General features: G+C 46.1%; 1 protein-coding gene across 2 annotated transcripts in view; it reads right to left on the bottom strand.

Moving 5' to 3' along the window:
* Positions 1–209: 209 nt before the first annotated feature.
* Positions 210–24215, bottom strand: part of shisal1 (shisa like 1) — a 102282-nt gene continuing 78276 nt past the window's right edge. The window contains exons 1-4 of one of the 2 annotated variants that reach the window (XM_033037595.1): positions 21284–21507; positions 14745–14958; positions 8655–8984; positions 210–652 (exon numbers count right to left, since the gene is read on the bottom strand). In XM_033037595.1, the coding sequence (XP_032893486.1) occupies position 652; positions 8655–8984; positions 14745–14958; positions 21284–21350 (612 nt within the window). In that variant the 5' untranslated portion in view covers positions 21351–21507 and the 3' untranslated portion in view covers positions 210–651. Of the gene's footprint in view, positions 653–8650; positions 8985–14744; positions 14959–21283; positions 21508–24215 lie in introns of those variants that run through there. The other variant, XM_033037594.1, reaches the window with a different exon arrangement.

Below are 24215 nucleotides of genomic sequence, written 5' to 3'. Positions count from 1 at the left end.
TTTACGGTAATGGCCACTCGTCGGTACTCGGGGCTCTCGTGGACATTTTTCATCATGTTGAAAAATCTTCACGAGTCTTCCCGTGCTTACCTGCCGTTAGCGAGTCTTCCCGAGTACCTGCCGTTAGCGCTAAGAGACGTCCCCGAGCTCCGACGTACCCGCTACGTTCATTCTCCGTGCTTACCACGAGTTTGTTTTTTTTTAAACTCGGGAGAGCTCTTGGAATGAACTCGTACCGTGGGACAGGGCCATTACTTTGGCACTTTGTGTCTATCAGCAAGAGATGATGGGGGTTTAGAATTGTAACTCTGCGCAGCCTTGGGGAACATGAATGAACAGGTAATGCTGAATATTCTGGACTCCAGGCGGTATATTGTGTTTGTTCTACATGAAGACTATTGCTTACACGTCACATTCAGTTTGAGTAAACACGTTTTCCTAACATTGGACTTGGCTACCAGACACTCGACTGACCACAGGAGCTACACGTTCAGTCCACTGGGAATATCTGTATAGTCAGGACCAGGGTCAAGCACCGTAGCCACCGTCGGTTGCTTCACTCGAGAGATGTGCCACCAACATGTTGCAACCGCTCCAGTTCAATGCTTGCCTCTTCTTTGTCTTCTCCCAATATCCAGGCACTATTCTGCATCTGCAAAAGACAAGTTGAATCGTCAGGGAAACATTAAAGAATGATTTTACCCTAGTTTGTCCTTGGGTAAACACGATATTGTCTTATCTGTCCTGGGCCTCCTCCATCGTCAGAGTGAGGCCCAGCAAATTGGAGGAACAACACCTCATATTTCATTTGGGCAGCTTACACCTCAGCGGCATGAATATTGACTTCTCTAACTTCAAGTAACCATATAACCATATAACAATTACAGCACGGAAACAGGCCATCTCGACCCTTCTAGTCCGTGCCGAACACGTATTCTCCCCTAGTCCCATACACCTGCGCTCACACCATAACCCTCCATTCCTTTCCCGTCCATATAACTATCCAATTTATTTTTAAATGATAAAAACGAACCTGCCTCCACCACCTTCACTGGAAGCTCATTCCACACAGCCACCACTCTCTGAGTAAAGAAGTTCCCCCTCATGTTACCCCTAAACTTCTGTCCCTTAATTCTCAAGTCATGTCCCCTTGTTTGAATCTTCCCTACTCTCAGTGGGAAAAGCTCATCCACGTCAACTCTGTCTATCCCTCTCATCATTTTAAAGACCTCTATCAAGTCCCCCCTTAACCTTCTGCGCTCCAAAGAATAAAGCCCTAACTTGTTCAGTTAACCCTTCCTTCCCTCTCTCTCCATCCCTCCCCCTTCCCAGTTCTCCGACCAGTCTTACTGTCTCCGGCTACATTTTATCTTTGTTTGCTTTGTTGTTACCTTCTCCCAGCTAACAACGATCCATTCTCCATTTTCCCTGGTCTCCATTCCCTTATTTCTGTTTTCACACCTTACACTTCCCTATCTATGTTATTCCACGTACCCTGTACGTGGAATAACACGATTGTAATCATGTATTGTCTTTCTACCTGATGGTTAGCAGGTAGCTTCGCCAACTTTCTCACTCCCAAATAAGGGACAGAAGGTCAAAATAAGGGACAAATTCCCGACGGCAATTCGTTGACCGACTGGGCCGTGGCTGGGTGAATGATGAGTTGGCTCGGGTGCTGGACTGCACGCCAAGCCCAGCCGGCGGGCCAGCTGAGGAGTTTTGGGCCAGGTGCGATGTCGTGTGCAAAGTCCGGCGCCCCGTCCAACTCATGAGCCGATAATCGGCCATGAGAAGGAGGGGTGGTGGTGTTGGCGGTAAGCGAAGGACAGCTGGCCGGGCTGCCGACCGACGGAGCCGCAGGCGAGGCGCTGCTGCTGCTGCACTCCATGGGCTGCACTACGACGGGACGGGTGAGGCGGGGTCGGGTGCAGTGCTCCGACCCGACAGTCCCCTCAACCCGAGTAGTAGCAGTCAAGGGCGGTCCCGTGTGGGACAAACCAATTTAGCCCAATATACGGGATGTCCTGGCTAATACGGGACAGTTGGTAATCCTATTAGCATGCAACAAAAGCTTTTCACTGTACCTCGGTGCATGTGACAATAAACTAAACTCAAACTCATACAGATGGTGGAATTGCAAAGGAACCAGGGTGCTTATGGAATCAGCACCAGATGCCATACAGCATCATCTACCTTCACCACTGACAGTTGAATGAATGAATGAATAGTTTAGTGGCCAAGTATTCACATACAAGGAATTTGTCTTGGTGCTCCGCCCACAAGTGACAACATGACACACAGTGACAGTTAGGAATGACACATAAATCATTAAACATTAATAATAAAACATTATCGATTAAACATGTGAATTAAATAAAATACCAGAGCAAAAGGAGGCTACAGATTTTTGGTTATTGAGTAGAGCTACTACTCGTGGATAAAAACTGTTTTTATGTCTGGCTGTGGCAGCTTTGACAATCCGGAGTCGCCTTCCAGAGGGAAGTGATTCAAAGAGTTTGTGGCCAGGGTGAGAGGGGTCAGAGATGATCTTGCCCGCTCGCTTCCTGGCCCTTGCAGTGTACAGTTCGTCAATGGAGGGAAGGTTGCAGCCAATAACCTTCTCAGCTGATCGGACGATTCGCTGCAGCCTCCGGATGTCTGGCTTGGTGGCTGAGCCAAACCAGACCATGATGGAGAAGGTGAGGTCAGACTCTACGATGGCCGTGTAGAATTGGACCATCATTACCTGTGGCAGATTGTGCTTCCTCAGCTGCTGCAGGAAGTACATCCTCTGTTGTGCCTTTTTGACTGTGTAGCCCCCCATTTAAGGTCCTTGGAGATGATGGTTCCCAGGAACTTAAAAGACTCCACACTGGAGGTTCAGTTTACTTTATTATTGCACTCCAAAGACATACAGGTTTGTAGATGTATTGGCTTTGGTAAATTGTCCCTAGTGTGTAGGATAGAGCTGGTGTACTGGGGGATCACTGGTCAGCCGTGGTCTCGGAAGGCCGAAAGGCCTGATTCCGCGCTGTATCTCTAAAGTAAACTAAAAAAGATGGATGTGTAGGAAAGAATTGAAGAAATCGTTTAAGAATTGAAGAATTGGAGAAATTGGTTTAAATCAAAGATAAGACACAAAATGCTGGAGCAACTCAGCGGGATAGGCAGCATCTCTGGAGAGAAGGAATGGGTGAAGTTTCAGGACAAGACCCTTCTTCAGACTGCTGCCAGAGATGCTGCCTGTCCCGCTGAGTTGCTCCAGTGTCTAAAAAAGATTGGGGGGCCAAGTCAGTGGATATATTTAAGGCAGAGATAGATAGATTCTTGATGAGTACAGGTGAGGCAGTCACAGTGGCACAGCCATAGAGTTGCTTGCCTTACAGCAAAATGCAGCGCCAGAGACCAGGGTTCGATCCCGACTACAGGTGCTACGAGGGATATGGAGTTTGTACGTTCTCCCCGTGACCTGCGTGGGTTTTCTGCGAGATCTTCGGTTTCCTCCCACACTCCAAAGGACGTCCAGGTTTGTAGGTTAATTGGCTTGATAAAAATGTTTTAAAAATTGTCCAAGTTGGCGATATGCAGAGTACTGCCCTGCCGACTACAACATTCAGAAGGTTCAGAAGGTGTCAGAGGTTATGTCTAAAGAAGATGGATACTGGAAACGAGGGATGTCAGCGACATGGTCAGATGGCAATAGTTGGCGTTGCCCTTAGAATTGGGCAGATTGAGAGGAGAATTGACGAGGGTGCAGAATATCATGATGGGCCTGCAGAGGCCACAGGAGAGCAGTTGTTTCTTGCAGCAGATGGTTGAAGGAGCAGGGATTCAAGGTGAAATTTAAGCCTCTGGAACGCGAGGTAGAGCTTTTATTTATTATGGAGAGCGACTCTAATCTGCAACTCACAGCCAGTCACAGTAGCTGATGCAACATCCATCAGGATTTTCAGAAATGAATTGGATGGTAATGTTAAATAATTCATAGGATACACACTAGGTGACCTCTAGTTTCCCTCTCCCCTGACTCATAAGTGGTCGGAGCAGAATTAGGCCATTCGGCCCATCAAGTCTACTCTGCCTTCCAATCCTGGTTGATCTATCTCTACTTCCTAACCCCATTCTTCTGCCTTCTCCCTATAACCTCTGTCACCCGTACTAATCAAGAATCTATCTATCTCTGCCTTAAAAATATCCACTGACTTGGCCTCCACAGCCTTCTGTGGCAAAGAATTCCACAGATTCACCACCCTCTGACTAAATACATTTCTCCTCCTCTTCTTCCTGAAAGAATGCCCTTTCTTTTATTCTTTAATTCTGAGGCTGTGACTTCCAGTCCTAGACCCCTCCACTAGTGGAAACATCTTCTCCACATCCACTCTATCCAAGCCTTTCACTATTCTTGAGTCTAACAGCAACCAAGTTCTCCATGTAGGTCACAGACATTGGTATGTGTTGTATTTTCACCCTGGGATGGATTTGGGAAGCGAGAAAGAAAAGGAAGGGCCACAATTACTTTCCCTCCATTGAATTCAATACAAATTCCGATATTTGTCATAGAAACATAGAAAATAGGTGCAGGAGGAGGCCATTCAGCCCTTCGAGCCAGCACCGCCATTCATTGCGATCATGGCTGATCGTCCCCTATCAATAACCCGTGCCTGCCTTCTCCCCATATCCCTTGATTCCACTAGCCCCTAGAGCTCTGTCTAACTCTCTCTTAAATCCATCCAATGATTTGGCCTCCACTGCCCTCTGTGGCAGGAAATTCCATAAATTCACAACTCTCTGGGTGAAAACGTTTTTTTCTCACCTCAGTCTTAAATGGCCTCCCCTTTATTCTAAGACTGTGGCCACTGGTTCTGGACTCGCCCAACATTGGGAACATTTTTCCTGCATCTAGCTTGTCCAGTCCTTTTATAATGTTATATGTTTCTATAAGATACCCCCTCATCCTTCTAAACTCATGAGAGATCATGAGAGATAGGAAAACAGAATTAGGCCATTCGGCCCATCAAGTCTACTTCGCCATTCAATCATGGCTGATCTATCTCTCCCTCCTAACTCCATTCCCCCGACTTTTCCCCATAATCCCCGACAGCCGTACTAATCAAAAATCTATCTATCCCTGGCTTAAATATATCCACTGACTTGGCCTCCACAGCCTTCTGTGGCAAAGAATTCCACAGATTCCGATATTTGTCTTCAATTAGTTGTGTTATTTTCCCCCAGAACAGTTATTAATTCTAAATGAAACAATTTTCTTTGTTAAATAAATGATTCCAGCAACTGCCAGCAAACAAAGTGTGGAGATGAAGGCCTCTATTTTCCCCACATGGGTAAGGTGGGCATTGTGCCAGGTGGGCACAGTGCCACCCACACACCCACACACCCACTCTTGTTTGGTAGAATCAGCCTCGGCCAATTAGTTGAAGTTGCACAACTTCCATCTAATGCTGCCATAGTTAATAGGGTTTCCTTTCTATCTTAAGTGAAGCTGTCAGTTTAAATTTCTAAGGACAATTTTACATGTTGCATCTGCTGGTGATGAACCAATTTTTATAACAGCAAAATAACAACGACTGCACTAGGAATTTACTCTGATTTATTAATGCAATATTTTTTTCTTAATTACACGTTAAATTTTACTGGTGTGCAGTAATGAAAGGGACACTCGGGCTAGAGATGGGGAGATGGATTGTATCCCTGACGTTGTTTCTCACACAGTTTTGCACCCCCCTTATCTTTATGTGAGGGGGTGTATGCTAACCGTGGTGCTTTGAAGGACAATCTTTAGTTTAGTTCAGTTGAGAGATACAGCGCGGAAACAGGCCCCTCGGCCCACCGGGGCCGCACCGACCAGCGATCCCCGCACATTAACGCTATCCCCACACACACTAGGGACAATTTTTAAATTTACACCGAGCCAATTAACCTACAGACCTGCACGTCTTTGGAGTGTGGGAGGAAACCGAAGATCTCGGTGAAAACCCACGCAGGTCACGGGGAGAACGTACAAACTCCACACAGGCAGCACCTGTAGTCGGGATCGAACCCGGCTCTCAAGGCACTTCATGACTGTCCTTATGGGCAGTCACGGTGGCGTAGGGGTAGGGTTGCAGCCTTACAGCGAACGCAGCGCCGGATACTCAGGTTCTATTCCGACTACGGGTGCTGTCTGTACGGAGTTTGCATGTTCTCCCCGTGACCTGCGTGGGTTTTCTCCGAGTTCTTCGGTTTCCTCCCACACTCCAAAGACGTACAGGTTTGTAGGTTAATTGGCTTGGTAAATGTAAAAATTGTCCCTAGTGGGTGTAGGATAGTGTTAATGTGTGGGGATCGCTGGTCTAAACTAAACTAAATGACAAGTGTTAAAACTAAGCGGAGGAGCTTAAACTGAGGTGTATTCTAGTAATCCGTGACGTGTACCACCAGTTAATGGCATTGTCTTCTCCATGGGCTAATCGGAACTCCACCTTGATTTAGGTTTTGGAGACCTGATGTACAATTGTACAGTTTAGTTTATTGTCACATGTGCTGAGTTTCAGTGAAAAGCTTTTGTTGCGTTCTATCCAGTCAGCGGAAAGACAATACATGATTACAATCGATCCATTTACAGCGTACAGATACATGATGCACATGATGGACAAGTTTAAAAAAACATTGGTATTGAAGTACATCGGATAACGAGGGCAGAGGGGATTCCTGGATAGCCAGAGCAAATGCTGTTTGGATTAAACATGTTTCATAATCTGGCTAGTTTGGTTTAGTTTAGAGATACAGCGTGGAAACAGGCCCTTAGACGCACTGAGCCCACGGTGACCTCCGTTCGCCTGTTCTGTCCTACACACTAGGGACAATTTACAATTTTACCAAAGCCAATTAACCTACAAACCTGTACGTCTTTAGAGTGTGGGAAGAAACCAGAGCACCTGAAGAAAACCCACGCGGTCACAGGGAGAACGTACAGATTCCATACAGGTAGCGCCCGCGGTCAGGATTGAACCCGGGTCTCTGACGCTGTGAGGCAGCAACTCTACTGCAAGATATTGCAGAAAATTGTGGAGCCAGCCCAGACCATCACACGAACCTACCTCCCTTCTATTGACTCCATTTACACCTAGAGTCATAGAGTCATCGAGTGATACAGTGTGGAAACAGGCCCTTCAGCCCAACTTGCCCACTCCGGCCAACAATGTCCCAGCTACACTAGTCCCACCTGCCTGCGCTTGGTCCATATCCTTCCAAACCTGTCCTATCCATGTATCTGTCTAACTGTTTCTTAAACGATGGGATGGTCCCAGCCTTAACTACCTCCTCTGGCAGCTTGTTCACTACACCCACCACCCTTTGTGTGAAAAAGTACCTCGGATTCCTATTAAATCTTTTCCCCTTCACCTTGAACCTATGTCCTCTGGCCCTCGATTCCCCTACACAGGGCATCTACTCGATCTATTCCTCTCATGATTTCTGTACCTCTATAAGATCACCCCTCATCCTCCTGTGCTCCAAGGAATAGAGGCCCAGCCTACTCAACCTCTCCCTATAGCTCTCACCCTCTAGTCCTGGCAACATCCTCGTAAATCTTTTCCGAACTCTTTCAAGCTTGACAATATCTTTCCTATACATGGTGCCCAGAACTGAACACAATATTCTAAATGTGGTCTCACCAACATCTTATATAACTGCAACATCACCTCCCAACTTCTATACTCAATACTCTGACTGATGAAGGCCAATGTGCCAAAAGCCTTTTTGACCGCCTTATCTTCCTGCGACTAGACTTTCAAGGAACCATGCACCTGTACTCCTAGATTCCTCTGCTCTACAACACTACCCAGAGGCCTACCATTCACTGTGTAGGTCCTGCCCTTGTTCGACGTCCCAAAATGCAACACCTCACACTTCTCTGTATTAAATTCCATCAACCATTCCTCCGCCCACCTGGCCAATCGATCCAGATCCTGCTGCAATCGTTCACAACCATCTTCACTATCTGCAAAACCACTCGCCTTTGTATCATCAGCAAACTTGCTAATCTTGCCCTGTATGTTCTCATCCAAATCATTGATGTAGATGACAAACAGTAACGGGCCCAGCACCGAACCCTGAGGCACACCATTAGTTACAGGCCTCCAGTCCGAGAAGCAACATTCCACCATCACCTTCTGCTCCCTTCCATGGAGCCAATTTGCTATCCATTCAGCTATCTCTCCTTGGATTCCATGCGATCTAACCTTCCAGAGCAGCCTAACACGCTGCCTCGGCAAGGTTAGCAGCAAAAGCTTTTCACTGTACCTCGGTACATGTGACAATACACTGAACTGAACTACCCGCTGCATGGAGCTACCCACTTAACAATGGGGACCTGGCATGGGGGGCCGCTGTGGGGAAGGGGAGGGGGGCACTCCAGTTTTAGAATCCTCTGCCCAGGGGATAAGCCTGCGTTTGTTTGTTTGTTCATTTGTTCCGGTGAAGGCGCTGTGCACACGTCAGCCAGACAATAGTCGCTTGTCTTGTTCTTTTGTTTTTCACTTTGAATTTCAAGTTCTTGTGTACCTTGTGTGTTGTGGCTGTCGGCAGACCAATCTCCCTCTGGGGATGAATGAAGTCTTATCGTATTGCCGGTGAAACACACCGAGTCTACTCACCAAGCAGTTGAAGTTTGAAAAGACATCAGTGCTGGGGTCTGAGCGTCAGTCTTCAATGTCTGCATAGTCTGTGATGTCTGGGCTTGGGCCTGGGCCTGGGGCTGGGCTGAAGCCTGGGCCTGGGCTGAAGCCTGGGCCTGGGCCTGCCCTTGACTCGAATCGCTCCACTGACCCTCATCCTGGTTCAGCCAGCTGCCCCGGATTCCCCACTTCGACAAGTAGAACTTACAGATCTCATAGTTCATGGCAGAGTAGTAGAGAAGGTCCAATACAAGCAGAACCAGGACAAAAAAGCCATAGATCCACACTCCAACCAGTGCACTGTAGTTACTGAAACAAAAACAGAATCACACCAGGGTGAGGATAGAAACGACACAGTTTTACATCAACAAACCACCGCCTGGAATATAATCATACAATATATTGTTATGTGTAGGATGGAACTGCCGTGCTGGTCTAAACCGACGATGGTGACAAAAAGATGGAGTAACTCATCGGGACAGGCAGCATCTCGGGAGAGAATGAATGGTTGATGTTTCAGGTTGAGTCCCTTCTTCGGACTCTGCCTGTCCCGCTGAGTTACTCCAGCATTTTGTGTCTACCTCCAATATATTTTAGTTTAGTTTACTATTGTTATGTGCACCGAGGTACAGTGAAAAGCTTTTGTTTGGTAAGGGAAACAAGTAGAGTAGCTATGGAAAGTATGAGATTCAAAGAAGAGGAAGTACTGACACTTTTGAAAAATATAAAAGTGGATAAGTCTCCAGGTCCTGACAGGATATTCCCTAGGACATTGAGGGAAGTTAATGTAGAAATAGCAGGGGCTATGACAGAAATATTTCAAATGTCATTAGAAACGGGAATAGTGCCGGAGGATTGGCGTACTGCGCATGTTGTTCCATTGTTTAAAAAGGGTTCTAAGAGTAAACCTAGCAATTATAGACCTGTTAGTTTAGGGTTGTTAGTGTTGAAGACCTCCTTCGACCTCCTTCTACTATGCTGAAGACCAACTATGACTAGCTACGACTAACTTCGGGAAAATTGGACACTGAATAGTGGAGATTTAAGACGACCTCCTTCGATCTCCTTCGACCTCCCTTCGACTATGATGAAGACTATCTACGACTACCTTTGACTACCTTTGACTACCCTCGATTACCTACGAGTACCATGGCGACCTACTACGACTAAACCTACAAGTAAAAAAAGTATCTATTTTTTCCATGGCAACCTTTTTTTACTCGCGGGCATTTTTTATCACGTTGAAAAAAACGCCGCGACCTAGCTGAGCCTTGAGTACGCGGAGACCACTCTCGAGCATGAAGGAGAGTTACGAAGACCTCCTACGGCCTCGTGTCGACCATGCTGCGAGTATGAGTCGAGGACAAACTCGCCAATTATGTCACCCAAGTGTAGGACAGCCCCTTTAGATGTTTATTTCTTCTTTTAATCTAAAACAATCTTTAATTTCGCTAGTTGATGGCTGCCATTTTATAATTGCGTTTTCAATGACCAAGGGAATTAAAATTATTTATTAAGAATTATGTGCGATATCTTTAAATGTTAGTAATTACTTCAATACTTAATTTCTAATTTATCTTTCGCTAAATGTCAATTTCTAAACTTCCTCAGGCAACTCACCCATTCTTTCGGCAACACATATTGTTGAAATTTAAGACTCAAAATCACAATGCTCTAATACTTAATATGAAATTCTGTTATATTAAGATTGCTCTTCCCCAGAGAATCCTTCATTATAAGATTACTAATTAACCCTGTCTTATTAGATAATTTCTAGATCTGAGATAACTTATTCCCGAGTTGGTTCCATAACATATTATTCAAGCTAAGTAATCCATGAACTCTTGCTCTAAGCTATTTTTTTCCAATTAAGTACGCCCAATCTATGTGAAGTTTAACATTGTGCTGAAATATTACATTATGTATTTTACATGCTACTCTAAATCCCTGATTTATGATCACGATGAAAGGTCTCTGTAAATTACTCACACCCGTCCTCCAGCCAGTTTCCTTTCTTTACCCTGGCCATGCAGATTCCTTGTCTTGGTTTTCTGAGCTGTAAACCTACATAGGTTCTCGGAGCAGAATTAGGCCATTCGGCCCCATCAGGTCTACTCCGCCATTCAATCACGGCTGATCTATCTTTCCCTCTCAACCCCACTCTTCATAAGTTCATAAATTCGTAAGTGATAGGAGCAGAATTAGGCCATTCGGCCCATCAAGTCTACTCCGCCATTCAATCATGGCTGACCCATCTCTCCCTCCTAACCACATTCGACCTGCCTTCGCCCCGTACCCCCGACACCCGTACTAATTAAGAATCTATCTCTGCCATAAAAATATCCATTGACTTGGCCTCCACGGCCTTCTGTGGCAATGAATTCCACAGATTCACCGCCTTCTGACTAAAGAAATTCTCCTGCCTTCTCCCCATAACTTCCTCCCCATAACCCTGATCATTACCCTGCTATTGTCTCAACATCATCTGCCTTACTCTGCCTTCCGTTCCAGTTTCCCACTCCTCTGAATTAGCAGGACTTTGGAAAAAGTCCTTTCATGGTAATCAGGGCAACACGGTGGCGTAGCGGTAGAGTTGCTGCCTTACAGCGCAAGGCAGCCAGGTTCGATCCTGACTACGGGTGCTGTCTGTACGGAGTTTGTACGTTCTCCCCGTGACCTGCGTGGGTTTTCTCCGGGTGTTCTCATTTCCTCCCACACTCCAAAGACGTCCAGGTTTGCAGGCTAATTGGCTTGGTAAAATTGTAAATTGTCCCCAATGCGTAGGATAGTGTTAAGTGTATGGGGATCGCTGGTCAGCGCGGACTCGGTGGGCCGAAGGGCCTGTTTCTGCCCGGTATCTCAACTAAACTAAACTAAACTGAACTGTAATCAGCGCATTAGAAAATGATGAAGTTCTAATCTATTCTCACAGATTATGTTTTAGTTCAAGACGGCTTTTCGAATAAGTGACGAAACAAAAGAATTCCTTGTGGGAAGATAAAATGCTGGAGTAACTCAGCGGGTCAGGCAGCATCTCTGGAGGGAAGGAATGGGTGCCGTTTTGTGTCGAGACCCTTCTTCAAACTGGGAAATTTCCTTGTGGGAAATTGGGTCACAATTTATTTGCCTGTTCCATTGAGCCGTTGGCCGTTTCAGCAGACTGCTCGTTGTGAATCAATTTTGCAGTTTAATCTGTACACGAGGAACAATAATGTCCTTCGGATTGTATGCTGAGTTTCACCATCCATAAACCTTGCCGCAGTTGACTTTACTGCTTACTCCTGGAGTCCCCACGGACAGAGGCCAGTGGTTTATTGAAGCTGCCCGCAGTCGTGTTTTATCTTCCTCCCATTTCTATGCAGCATCACTCTGATTATCTTTCCCGTGTTCAGCAGAATTTGCCCACTGTACAATTTCCATCCACTCAGGGATTGTATTGGTGGACTGACATATTGCAAGCAATATCATGCATTGTTCACTTGTACAGAGAGGACATGCTGGTACACAATTTAGAATCTTTATTGTATTTTTCCCTCCCTGCTGTTACTGTATAAGGTGCAGAATTTTATCTATGAGGACATAGATTTTACATAAGATTCATAGAAACATAGAAAATAGTTGCAGGAGTAGGCCATTCGGCCCTTCAAGCCAGCCATTTTGGATGATCAGTCATGATCATATTGAATGGCAATACCGGCTTGAAGGGCCGAATGGCCTACTCCTGCACCTATTTTCTATGTTTCTAGGATGGCGCAGTTTTGGTTTTTACACCAGTGATTTAATTGCAATTAGTTATATATTTGGAATATTTTCTGTTGCCGGTCTACCACAACCAGAGAGCAGTGCTGAACGACTATCTAAGGTAGACAAAAGTGCTAGAGAAACTCAGCGGGTGCAGCAGCATCTATGGAGCGAAGGAAATAGGCAACGTTTCGGGCCGAAACGTTGCCTATTTCCTTCGCTCCATAGATGCTGCTGCACCCGCTGAGTTTCTCCAGCACATTTGTCTACCTTCAATTTTCCAGCATCTGCAGTTCCTTCTGAACACTGAACTACTATCTACCTCCTTGGTGACCTTCGGACTATCCTTGATCCGACTTTGCTGGCTTTACCTTGCACTAAACGTTATTCCCTTATCATCTATCTGTACACTGTGAATGGATCGATCGACCGTCTTCCCGCTGACTGGCTGGCACGCCACAAAAAAGCTTTTCACTGTACCTCGGTACACGTGACAACAAACTAAAATGAACTGAACTCCTCGAATTCTTCTTATTATGACTCCAGTTAACACACTAATCTTCGCCTTGCCTCCCTTTCTCCTCACAGAGTGCCAGCCTAGTTATTTTCTACTCCATTGTTGAGACTCTTCTCTAGACTGAGCCTGGAATTGTCATCATCTTGTCCATTCCCGCCACAGACGATGCCATATCCTCATCCCATATTCCTGCCTTTTCCCCATAACCCTTGACACCCGTTCTAATCAAGAAGTTGTCTACCTCCGCCTTAAAAATATTATCCACTGACTTGGCCTCCACAGCCCTCTGTGGCAATGAGTTCCACAGATTAACTACCACTCTGACAAGAGAAGTTCCTCCTCACCTCCTTTCCAAAAGAAATTCTGCCAATTCTCTATCCAAATTTCCACTGATATATAGAAAACATAGAAACATAGAAAATAGGTGCAGGAGTAGGCCATTCGGCCCTTCGAGCCTGCACCACCATTCAATATGATCATGGCTGATCATCCAACTCAGTATCCCATCCCTGCCTTCTCTCCATACCCCCTGATCCCTTTAGCCACAAGGGCCACATCTAACTCCCTCTTAAATATAGCCAATGAACTGGCTTCAACTTCCTTCTGTGGCAGAGAATTCCACAGATTCACCACTCTCTGTGTAAAAAATGATTTTCTCATCTCACTCCTAAAAGACTTCCCTCTTATCCTTAAACTGTGACCCCTAGTTCTGGACTTCCCCAACATCGGGAATAATCTTCCTGCATCTAGCCTGTCCAACCCCTTAAGAATGTTGTAAGTTTCTATAAGATTCTATAAGATATGAATCATTATTTGGACATGGGTGTGGAACCAGAAGACTGGAAGGTCTCTAGTGTGCCTCTACTTATGAAGGCTGCAAAACAAAACCTGGGAAACTATAGACAATAAGTCCAACTTCCCTTATAGGAAAGTTAATGCTGAGGACTCTGAAGGATAAATATATACATGGATTTTGAAATACTTGGGTTGATAGGGATAGTCAGCATGGGAGATTGTGTCGAACAAATTAAATTGTTTTTCTTTTGAAGAAGTAATCAAGAAAGTTCATGAGGGCAAGGCTAATTTACAGCATAGAAACAGGCCCTTCGGCCCACAGAGTCCAGTCTGCCCAACAATCACACATACATTAATTCTATCGTACACACCAGGGATAATTTACAGAAGCCAATTAACCAACGAACCTGTGTGTCTGTGGAATGTGGGAGGAAACCAGAGCACCCGGAGAAAGGCCACGCGGTCACGAGGAGAACGTACAATGTCCGTATAGATAGCGTTCACAGTCGGGATCGTATGAATTGTCCCCAGTGCGTGTCGGATAGTGTTGGTCTGCGAAGATCGCTGGCCTGTGCGGACTCCGTGGGCCGAAGGGCCTGTTCCTGCACTGTACCTCAAAACTAAACTAAACTAAACAACTTCAAGGCCAGTGTTCACTACTTCATCTGCGACATTGGCAGAACACAGTTCCTTGTCATGAATAACTTAAACCGTGTTTTCAAATCAAGTTTCAAAGAAGCTGACGGGACTTGAGTTCATGCACACTTACTTATGGTAAAGTAAGTATCGTAAAGTACAACTTATGCCTGGTAAGATGGTAAATTGTTCCTAGTGTGTGTGGTGTGCTGGGATCGCTGGTCGAAGGGCCTGTTTCCGCGCTGTATCTCAAAACTAAACCAAACACTACTCCTTGTGTGGCATTGGCAAATCACAGGCCCTCAGCATGAATAATTGACAGTATGTTTTCAAATCGAGTTTGCAAGAAGCTGCCAGGGCTGGCGTTCTTGCGCACTTACTTATGCATGTATCCCTCGGCCTGGTCCGTCAGGTTCATCTGCATGACTGCTTGAAACTCGGTCTCGTTGCAGCAGTACTTGAAGGTCGAGCTGTTATGGTGACAACATAACATGTAGCTCTTGCCGTCCGACAGGCGTGGGCAGTGGAAGCCAAAGTGATAGCGCCCCTTGACATCCGCATAAGGCTCACAAACGCGGAAATGCGCCGAGGTCACTGTTCAAAGAAAGCAGAGCACCCGATATTATTATTATTGATTCATCACTTCTCGATTATCGTTAGTAAGACCGTGGAATTCTCTGCCTCGGAGGGCGGTGGAGGCCAGTTCTCTGGATGCTTTCAAGAGAGAGCTAGATAGGGCTCTTAAAGATAGCGGAGTCAGGCGATATGGGGAGAAGGCAGGAACGGGCTACTGATATGGACAGCCATGATCACACTGAATGGCGGTGCTGGCTCGAAGGGCCGAATGGCCTACTCCTGCACCTATTGTCTATTGTGTATTGACTCACGCTGTATCTCTAAACTTAACTAAACTAAACAAGACAATTATTCCAACAATGGAATCAGATTCCCATTCTATTCCTAGCCCACCGCTGCAGCTTTGACTTTGTCTGACGGGAAGTTTTTGTAGTTTTTAAGTTATGTACAGTTTTTGTGATATTTTCTCTTCTGAGTCTCCTGCCGGGAGTGAAGTTATACCCCCCCTCTCCCCACCCCCCCCCCCCCCGCTTGGAATGTGAGCTGAAAAATCACCTCGTGTTACCCACTGATGATAGGGTGTCATTTAACATCCTTGTTTATAAATTCATAGAATTTAAATGGCATGTGGGGACCACGGTGAGGGAGGGGGAAGAACAATGGACAATGAGGACCCGGTGTGGGGGGCTGCCGTGACGGGAGGACAATGGAGGAGCCGGCGTACTTTGTAACTGTGTTGCTGCCCTTTATGTGGCCACTATTTGTATACCTTGGATATCCAAGCAAAACATTTCCCATTGCCTTGTCACATGTGACAATAAAGCATTCCATTCCTCTATTATATTCTAATTATACTCTTTATCTTATGTTCTTATCGCGATGTTCACTACTACAATGTCGAAGCAAGGGTTAGGAGTGGGAGATAGCTCAGCCATGATTGAATTGCGGAGTGGACTTGATGGGCTGAATGGCCTACTTCTGCTCCTATCACTTATGATCTTATGAACTGCAGATGCTGGAATCTTGTAGAAACATAGAAACATAGAAATTAGGTGCAGGAGTAGGCCATTCGGCCCTTCGAGCCTGCACCGCCATTCAATATGATCATGGCTGATCATCCAACTCAGTATCCCGTACCTGCCTTCTCTCCATACCCTCTGATCCCCTTAGCCACAAGGGCCACATCTAACTCCCTCTTAAATATAGCCAATGAACTGGCCTCGACTACCCTCTGTGGCAGAGAGTTCCAGAGATTCACCACTCTCTGTGTGAAAAAAGTTCTTCTCATCTCGGTTTTAAAGGATTTCCCCCTTATCCTTAAGCTGTGACCCCTTGTCCTGGACTTCCCCAACATCGGGAGCAATCTTCCTGCATTTAGCCTGTCCAACCCCTTAAGAATTGTGTAAGTTTCTATAAGATCCCCTCTCAATCTCCTAAATTCTAGAGAGTATAAACCAAGTCTATCCAGTCTTTCTTCATAAGACAGTCCTGACATCCCAGGAATCAGTCTGGTGAACCTTCTCTGTACTCCCTCTATGGCAATAATGTCCTTCCTCAGATTTGGAGACCAAAACTGGATGCAATACTCCAGGTGTGGTCTCACCAAGACCCTGTACAACTGCAGTAGAACCTCCCTGCTCCTATACTCAAATCCTTTTGCTATGAAAGCTAACATACCATTCGCTTTCTTCACTGCCTGCTGCACCTGCATGCCTACTTTCAATGACTGGTGTACCATGACACCCAGGTCTCGCTGCATCTCCCCTTTTCCTAGTCGGCCACCATTGTGCAGTGGGAATTTTATTTTTGTTCCAAACATCAGATATTGGTCCCAAGTTGTTTGCCTCTTGTGTTAATCACCTGCAACCAATCGCACTGGTTCCCCATGAGCGCGTCCCTCTTGTTTTATTTTTTGTAGAACTGCAGGTGCTGGTTTACCCAAAAGGACACAAAGTGCTGGAGTAACTCAGCGGCTCAGGCATCGGCTCTGGAGAAAAATGGGCGGGTGGCGTTTCGGGCCGAGACCCCTCTTCAATCTGAAGAAACAGATGAGGTTCTGCGGGGAGTGGATGGGGAGGATGCGGAGGGAATATTTCCTTTACTGTGGGGTATTTGCCACTAGGGGGCATCAGTACAGCGTGGAAACAGGCCCTTCGGCCCACTGAGTCCATGCTGTCTATCGATTTCCCGTTCACACCAGTTCTATTTTGTCCCGCTCTCTCACCCACTCCCTACACAAGGTCAATTAATTCACAGTGGCCAATTAACCTACAGACCCGGGATGTTGGAAGAAACTGGAGCTGCCGGATGAAACCCAGGTGGTCACTGGAAAAATGTGCAAACTCCACATAGACAGCACCCGAGGTCAGGATCGAACCTGGGACTCCGGCACCGTGAGGCAGTGGCTGTACCAGCTCTGCAACAGTGCGTTCCATTTCTCAAATGTTTTGTGAGTATTATTTACCTTATCACAATTTTGATTACTACAATCTAGAAACAAGGAACTGCAGAGGCTGGGATCTAGTGGAAAATACAAAGTGTTGGAGTAACTGAGTGGTGACGTTTCGGGACGGGACCCTTCCTCAGACTGAAGAACGGTACCAACCCGAAACGTCACCCATCCATGTTCTCCAGAGATGCTGCCTGAGCCGCTGAGTTACTCCAGCATTTTGTGTCCTGTTGGTTACGACAATGCAGGATGTTGACTCATGAAGCGATGTTGAAGGAAACTCCGCACAGATTGCACCCGAGGTCAGGATCGAACCCGGGTCTCTGCCGCTGCCAGCTGCGGTCAGCGACTCTGCCAGCTGCGCCACTGTGCCGCCACAGACACGATGGAGATAAGAAGTAATTTTGTCTCTCTGAGGGTCATGCCTGCTTGGAATTCTCCACCCCAGTGAGCTGTGGAGGTGAATGAAGTCATTGTGGTATGTGGATAGGGGCGGCCATGGTAGAGTTGCCGCCTTACAGCGCTTGCGGCGCCTGAGACCCGGGTTCGATCCCGACTACGGGTGCTGTCTGTACGGAGTCTGTGCTGAGGCTGTGCTAAGAGAATGGAGCAGCTGGGCTTGTACACTCTGGAGTTTAGAAGGATGAGAGAGGATCTCATTGACACATATAAGATTGTTAAGGGCTAGGACACACTAGAGGCAGGAAATATGTTCACGATGTTGGGGGAGTCCAGAACCAGGGGCCACAGTTAAGGAGTAAGCCATTTAGAATGAAGACGAGGAAACACTTTTTCTCACAGAGAGTGGTGAGTCTGTGGAATTCTTTGCCTCAGAGGGCGGTGGAGGCAGGTTCTCTGGATGCTTTCGAGAGAGAGCTAAATAGGGCTTTTAAAAATAGCGGAGCCAGGGGACATGGGGAGAAGGCAGGAACGGGATACTGACTGGGGATGATCAGCCACGATCACATTGAATTGAGTGCTGGCTCGAAGGGCAAAATGGCCTACTCTTGCACCTATTGTCTTTTGTCTATTGAGTCCGTACGTTCTCCCCGTGACCTGAGTGGGGGTTTTCTCCCAGACCTTCGGTTCCCTCCCACACTCCAAGGACGTACAGGTTTGAAGGATAATTGGATCGGTGTGGTGTAAAAATTCTCCCTAGTGTGTGGAGAGTAGTGTTAGTGCACGGGGATCGCTGGTCGGCACGGACTCGATGGGCCGAAGGGGTTTGTTTCCACGCTGTATCTCTAAAATAAACTAAACTAAAGGTAGACAAAAATGCTGGAGAAACTCAGCGGGTGCAGCAGCATCTATGGAGCGAAGGAAATAGGCAACGTTTCGGCCCGAAACCCTTCCGGGTTTCGGCCCGAAACGTTGCCTATTTCCTTCAGGGTTTCGGCCCGAAACGTTGCCTATTTCCTTCGCTCCATAGATGCTGCTGCACCCGCTGAGTTTCTCCAGCATTTTTGTGTACCTTCGATTTTCCAGCATCTGCAGTTCCTTCTTAAACTCAACTAAATGTCATTATCTATTATTGTGGATGATCAGCCACGATCACAGCGAATGGCGGTGCTGGCTGAATGGCCTACTCCTGCATCTATTGTCTATTGTCTATTGTCTAAACTAAATCAAACTAACAAAAGTGGAATGGTTGTGTTCAGACCAAGATAATACAGACCATGATTAAATGGCAGAGCAGAAACAAGGGGAGGATTGGCCTTCTCCTGCCCCTGTTAGACTATTGCCTCATTCATCATTCAGTTGTCCTTCCATAACATTGTTCCCCAGAAGCCATTTGCTTATCGCTGGCCAGGACAAAGTAATGAATCATTTATTGTGCTACGGTCTACAAGGAATACCATAAAAACTAACGTGTCATATCTTGTCATGCAGGAGCCTTCAAAAAAAAAAACCCCTACACAAGTTTACTGCGCTTTCAAATAGAAACTTTGAAACAATGTATTTTTTCGCATCTCTGTGGGAAAATGGTAAAAAAATACACTGCAACGTGGCATCCTAAGAAGCATCAGAATGAGGATTCTACCGAGCACAGATCTCTTCAGAGCATTTAAAATTCTCATTCAACAATGTTGTCAATACTCTACTCCTGACAATTATGATTAATCTTGGCACACCTACTGCTGAAATGATTAACAATGACTTCCTCCAGCAGAATGTGGCGTATTCATAACGAACGCTGTATGAATGTGTCACCTACTGCTGAAGCCATTGTACTTTTGTGCCTGTCTCTCAGCGCCACAGGTTTAGGAAGCCTATTTAAAGAAGGGCAGCCAATTAATCATAATTAACACATAATTAATGCGATGGAAATTAAAGCCATTTGTAAACACACGTCATTTGCAAATGTAAAACTTATTTATTCAAAATGGGACGGCGGACACCACAAGATGGTTTAACATCTCTCCGAGAGAATATTAGATGCTATCATTGAAGACATTAATAGCAGGGCGGCACGGTGGCGCAGCGATAGAGTTGCTGCCTTACAGCGCCAGAGACCCGGGTTCGATCCTGACTATGGGTGCTGTCTGTACGGAGTTTGCACGTTCTCCCCGTGACCTGCGTGGGTTTTCTCCGGGACTTCCAGTTTCCTCCCGCACTCCAAAGACGTACATAGAAACATAGAAAATAGGTGCAGGAGGAGGCCATTCGGCCCTTCGAGCCAGCACCGCCATTCATTGTGATCATGACTGATCGTCCCCAATCAATAACCCGTGCCTGCCTCCTCCCCATATCCCATGACTCCACTGGCCCCTAGAGCTCTATCTAACTCTCTCTTAAATCCATCCGGTGATTTGGCCTCCACTGCCCTCTGTGGCAGGGAATTCCACAGGTTCGGTAAAATTGTAAATTGTCCCTCGTGTGTAGGATAGTGTTAGTGTGCGGGTATTGCTAGTCGACTAAGTCTGCACCGACCAGCGATCCTCGCACATTAACACTGTCCCGCACACACTAGGGACAATTTTAACTTTTACAAGAAGCCAGTTTGAACTACAAACCTGCACGTCTTTGGAGTGTGGAAGAAAACTGAAGATCTCGGTTAAAACCCACGCAGGTCACGGGGAGAACGTGCAAACTCCGCACAGACAACACCGGCAGTCGGGATTGAACCTGGGTCTCTGGGCTGTAGGGCAGCCCCAAGGTTCCAGGGAACTGGAACAAATAGGAAGTGAGGGCGGGGTGGACCTACCATGATCATATTGAATAATGTGCATGGCTTGAGGGGCCTAATGCATCTGTGACATTCTTGTACCCTGCCCCATCTTTTATTCCAAGTTATTAAAAGCACCATCCTTTCGAAAATGTTTAACTTTTTGCCAATACTGTGATAACTTTATCTTGCAGTAAATGTTTGAAGGAGGGTCTCAACCCAAAACGTCACCCATTCCTTCTCTCCTGAGATGCTGCCTGACCCGCTGAGTTACTCCAGCATCTTGCGTCTATCTTCGGTTCAAACCAGCATCTGCAGTTCCTTCCTACACATTTATTCCTTATCAGTACACTGTGGACGGCTCGATTGTAATCAGGTATAGTCTTTTTGACTGGATAGCAGGCAAACTAAACCTTTTCACTGTATCTCAAGCACATGACAATTATAAACTAAACTAACCTAAACTTTTGTGAGTTGTTGACTTTGTGAGCTGTGTCCCTCGGAGCGGAGGCTGAAAATATTTAGAAACATAGAAAATAGGTGCAGGAGTAGGCCATTCAGCCCTTCGAGCCAGCACCGCCATTCAATATGATCATGGCTGATCATCCAAATTCAGTACCTCCCCCCCCCCCCCCCGTTCCTTCATTTTCCCCCATATCCCTCAATTCCGTTTATTTATTTATTCCGTTTATTTATTATAAGTTCATGATTTGCATTCAGCTTCCTACCTGCTGATGTTAGCAACAGGAAGACAACTGTTGCCACGGTAATGGACTGCGGGCAAAAGCTGATCATTTTTCAGGTTGCTTTCATCTGACTGTTAGAGAGACGTCTCTTCAACAAAGTTTGTCAAGATGGCCGACTGCCTCCCCGGCTGGTTGTCCTGTACATCACCGAGGGACACTGGAAAGAGAAAATGTTTGTGATAATATCTTAATTCCAGATTTATCGGCAAGAAAATAAGAGAGGTTAGTTCAAGAGATAAAACCAGAAATTGCTGTAAGATAGTCAACAGTCCAGGCAGCATCAGAAGAGAAACATAGAAACATAGACAATAGGTGCAGGAGTAGGCCATTCTGCCCTTCGAGCCAGCACCGCCATTCAATATGATCATGGCTGATCATTCAAAATCAGTTCCTGCTTTTTACCCATATCCCTTGACTCCTTTAGCCCTAAGAGCTAAATCTTAATCTCAAAAAGAAAGAAGATCTCATGATGTTAGTTTTAGTTTTATTTTGTTTGGAGACACAGCGCAGAAACACCGAGTCCGCGCCGACCAGCGATCGCCGCACGTTAACACTATCCGACACACACGAGGGACAATTTACATTTTATACCAAGCCGATTAGCTTACAAACCTGTACGTCTTTGGAGCGCGGGAGGAAACCGGAGATCCCAGAGAAAAGCCACGCAGGTCACGGGGAGAAATGACAACCTCCGTACAGGCAGCACCCGTAGTGAGGATCGTACCCGGGTCTCTGGCGCCGTGAGGCAGCAACTCTACCGCTGCTCCACCGTTTTTAATTCTTTAACGTCAATGCCACATTAACAACTGCTCATCTCATTTTGCTCAAGATTCCAGCATCTACTACATCTTGCATCTCCGCCAATCTCTCTGGCTGTTGAACTGTGAAATGCCTATTACTACTTAGCTATTTCTAATCTGTGTTAAAATCGGTGTTGTATCTATTACCAATCAGCACATTTTTTTTGTGAATATTGAATTACACATTCGGCAACGAATTATCACACTTAAGAACCTCCCCCACGCTTGAGTTCGAACGTTAATATCTGCTGTAGACAAAACGTTGGAGAAACTCAGTGGGTGAGGCAGCATCAATGGAGCGAAGGAATAGGTGACGTTTCGGGTCGAGAACCTTCTTCAGTCTGAAGAAGGGTCTCGACCCGAAACGTCACCTATTCCTTCGCTCCATAGAGGCTGCCTCACCCGCTGAGTTCCTCCAGCATTTTTGTCTACCTTCGATTTTTCCAGCATCTGCAGTTCTTTCTTAAACATTAATATCTGCTGGCTTTCATAAGTTGAGTAGAATTCTGGTTATTAGAGGAATCGGGTAATAGTTCAGGAAAGTCGAACAGATATGAGGGACCGAATGGCTACTTCTGGTTTCTCAGTCTGGTTTTTGGTGATGGTTAGGGTTCAGTGTGGTTTGTCGACACTGGGCCTGTACTCGCTGGAGTTTAGAAGGATGAGGGGCAGACCTCATTGAAATGTACAGAATAGTGAAAGACTTGGATAGAGTGGATGTGGAGAAGATATTTCCATTAGTGGGACAGTCTAGGACTAGAGGTCATAGCTTCAGAATTAAAGGACGTTCTTTTAAGAAAGAGATGAGGAGGAATTTCTTTAGTCAGAGGGTGGTGAATCTGTGGAATTCTTTGCCACAGAAGGCAGCGGAGGCCAAAGTCAGTGGATATTTTTAAGGCAGAGATAGATAGATTCTTGATTAGTACGGGTGTCAGGGGTTATGGGGAGAAGGCAGGAGAATGGGGTTAGGAGGGAGAGATAGATCAGCCATGATTGGATGGTGGAGTAGACTTGATGGGCTGAATGGTCTAATTCTACTCCTATCACTTATGATCTTATGGGCATTCTTGCCTGAAGTTACAGTAGGAGACTTAAGTAGCAAATGTTGGCAACTCTTCTATGCAACACGGAGGAACGTGGCATTCCTGTTTTGTTCAATTGTTTGCCTGTCAGGTGTACATGATGGCGGTACGGTGACGCAGCGGTAGAGTTGCTGCCTTACAGCGCTTGCAGCGCCGGAGACCCGGGTTCGATCCCGACTACGGGTGCTGTCTGTACGGAGTTTGTACGTTCTTCCCGTGACCTGCGTGGGTTTTCCCCGAAATCTTCGGTTTCCTCCCACGCTCCAAAGATGTACTGGTTTGTAGGTAAATTGGCTTGGTAAATGTAAAAATTGTCCCTAGAGTGTGTAGGATATTGTTAACGTGAGGGGATCGCTGGTCGGCGCGGACCCGGTGGGCCGAAGGGCCTGTTTCCGCGCTGTAACTCTTAACGACAACTGAACAAAAAATATATGTCACTGAGAAAACTGAGTTTGCTGTTCCCTTCGTGGGAATGAGGATGAAATTGTTGCTCTTTCGGCACTATAATTAAACCTTTTACTTTTAAAACTACTACAGTTTAACGCACTGCCAGCCAAGTTGTTCATGATGGATAAACATCATTGGATTCTATCAACAATACGCTTAAAATATGTCCAAAAAAAACTGGGTCACTTGGCAGCTGTGAGCAACCAGATAAAGATTTGCTCTATTTAACAGTTTTTTGCACGGGTGGCTGTCTGAGGATAAATACGTTCTGTTTGCTCGCACACTAACTCAATCACAGAGTGAGATGTCGTTATCTGGATTATTCCTCCATTGCAGGAGAAACTGAGTTTAGTTTGGATGAGTTTAGTTGAGAGATACAGCGCATAAACTGGCCCTTTGCCACCCACCCTCCCCCCCCCGAGTCTGCTCCGACCAGCGTTCCCTGTACACGAAGTTTCCCGAGTACCTGCCGTTAGCGTTACGAGCCGCTGAGAGACGTCCCGAGCTCCGACATAGCCGCTATGTACATTCTACATGCTTACCACGAGTCTGATTTTTTTTAATACTCGGGAGAGCTCTTGAATT

This window comes from Amblyraja radiata, chromosome 19 (genome assembly GCF_010909765.2).
Source record: "Amblyraja radiata isolate CabotCenter1 chromosome 19, sAmbRad1.1.pri, whole genome shotgun sequence".
Classification (NCBI taxonomy): domain Eukaryota; kingdom Metazoa; phylum Chordata; class Chondrichthyes; order Rajiformes; family Rajidae; genus Amblyraja; species Amblyraja radiata.
Note: the sequence above shows the minus strand (reverse complement) of the source record. Positions and strands in the feature narration are given on the sequence as shown.